Source organism: Haliaeetus leucocephalus, unplaced genomic scaffold, assembly GCF_000737465.1.
Source record: "Haliaeetus leucocephalus isolate CR32 unplaced genomic scaffold, Haliaeetus_leucocephalus-4.0 Scaffold1000, whole genome shotgun sequence".
Lineage (NCBI taxonomy): Eukaryota > Metazoa > Chordata > Aves > Accipitriformes > Accipitridae > Haliaeetus > Haliaeetus leucocephalus.
This window is the reverse complement of record NW_010973436.1, coordinates 1,518,381-1,519,741: the sequence shown is the minus strand read 5'-3', so window position 1 is coordinate 1,519,741 and position 1,361 is coordinate 1,518,381. Positions and strand designations below refer to the sequence as shown.

General features: G+C 68.5%; 1 protein-coding gene across 1 annotated transcript in view; it reads right to left on the bottom strand.

Moving 5' to 3' along the window:
* Positions 1–178: 178 nt before the first annotated feature.
* The window catches only part of TMEM167B (transmembrane protein 167B), a 2,102-nt gene continuing 919 nt past the window's right edge, over positions 179–1,361 (bottom strand). Inside the window, exons 3-4 of the mRNA XM_010584765.1 lie at positions 928–1,071; positions 179–793 (exon numbers count right to left, since the gene is read on the bottom strand). Of these exons, the coding sequence (XP_010583067.1) occupies positions 711–793; positions 928–1,071 (227 nt within the window). The 3' untranslated portion in view covers positions 179–710. The remainder of the gene's footprint in view (positions 794–927; positions 1,072–1,361) is intronic.

The window sequence follows — 1,361 nt, the reverse complement described above, 5'->3', positions numbered from 1 at the left end:
CTCCCTCAGTGGCTGAATCCCTCCTGGCCCCGTGGGGCAGCAGGACCCGGCCCATAAGCCCCCTCCCTCTGCGGGACCCCCCACCCCATGGAAGCCAGCCCCACAGAAGCCTCTTGCCCCCCAGGAAGGGAGCCAAGGCTGCCCACAAGGGAACCCCCACTTTATTTGCACGTCATGGTCCAGCGTTTACAAACCGGGGCGGGGGAGGGAGGTTACACACCTCGCAGCTACAGGGGGGACACCCCCACGGAGGAACCCCATGCGCTCCCCTCCAGGGGAGTGGGGAAATCCCACTGGTGAGGTGAGGAGGGGCCCTGCCTGCCCCCCTCAGTCCCCCAGTCTCTGCGGTGGGGGGGCTGCACCATCCCCCGTGAGCCGTGGGGGGCCACAGTCCTGCCAGGACACAGCGTTCGGTGTTGGGAGAAGGTGCTCACAGAGCACGGCTGGATCTTCTCTCTCACCGAGGGGCTGGCACTCCAAGCCCCTCGCCTGCCCGGGAACTCCCCTTCCAACAGCTTAAAGGTGGCTTGGTGGCACCTGTCGCTGCTCGGCCCCGCCAAGGGGTACAAGGTGGGTTTAAGCACGGTGCCGGGCCATGGCGGCTCCCCAGAGTCACCGCAGGCAGGGTCCAGGCTGGCGATGGGGCGGCTGGGGTCGGTACCGGGGTCTCTGGTTGTCGTCGTCGCCACTCCCGGCGGGTCCCCATGGGGTCACTTCACCACCAGGACGTAGAAAGCCATGAGGACGCAGGAGACGGCCACGGCCACGTGCAGGCGGGTGCCGATGACGGCAGCTGCGGGGTCGGGGTGGAAGGGGGGTGGGTGAGCTGGGGTAGGCACAGAGGCTGCCCCAGGCTGGGGCGAGACCCCCGTGTCCCCATCCCGGATCCCCATGGCCCCATCCCGGACACCAGCGGTCCCATCTCACCCTTGTAGAAGACGCCCCAGACACCGCGCTTCTCGGAGAGCAGCCAGGCCTTGAGCCGTGGCACCTTTCGCAGGTAGGCGCAGGTGCAGACCAGGAGCAGCCCGAACACCAGCAGCCCGTCCAGCGAGTACACTGCGGGGGAGTCTCAGTGGGGCCGGGCCACCGGCACCCCGGTGCACCCCAGCCTCCCACCTTCAGCCCCACAAAGGACCCCGGCCTCCCAGCTCCCCCCCAAGTCCGAGGAGGGCCCTAACCTCCCAGCTCCCCCTGCTCAGGGACCCAGACCGCTGAGCACCCTCCCCCAAAGGCACCCAGACCTTCCAGCACCCCCCCAAAGGAACCCAGACCCTCCCACCCCACCCCCAAAGGCACCCAGACCTCCCAGCACCCCCTCAAAGGCACCCAGACCTTCCAGCCCCCCCGAAAAGGGACCA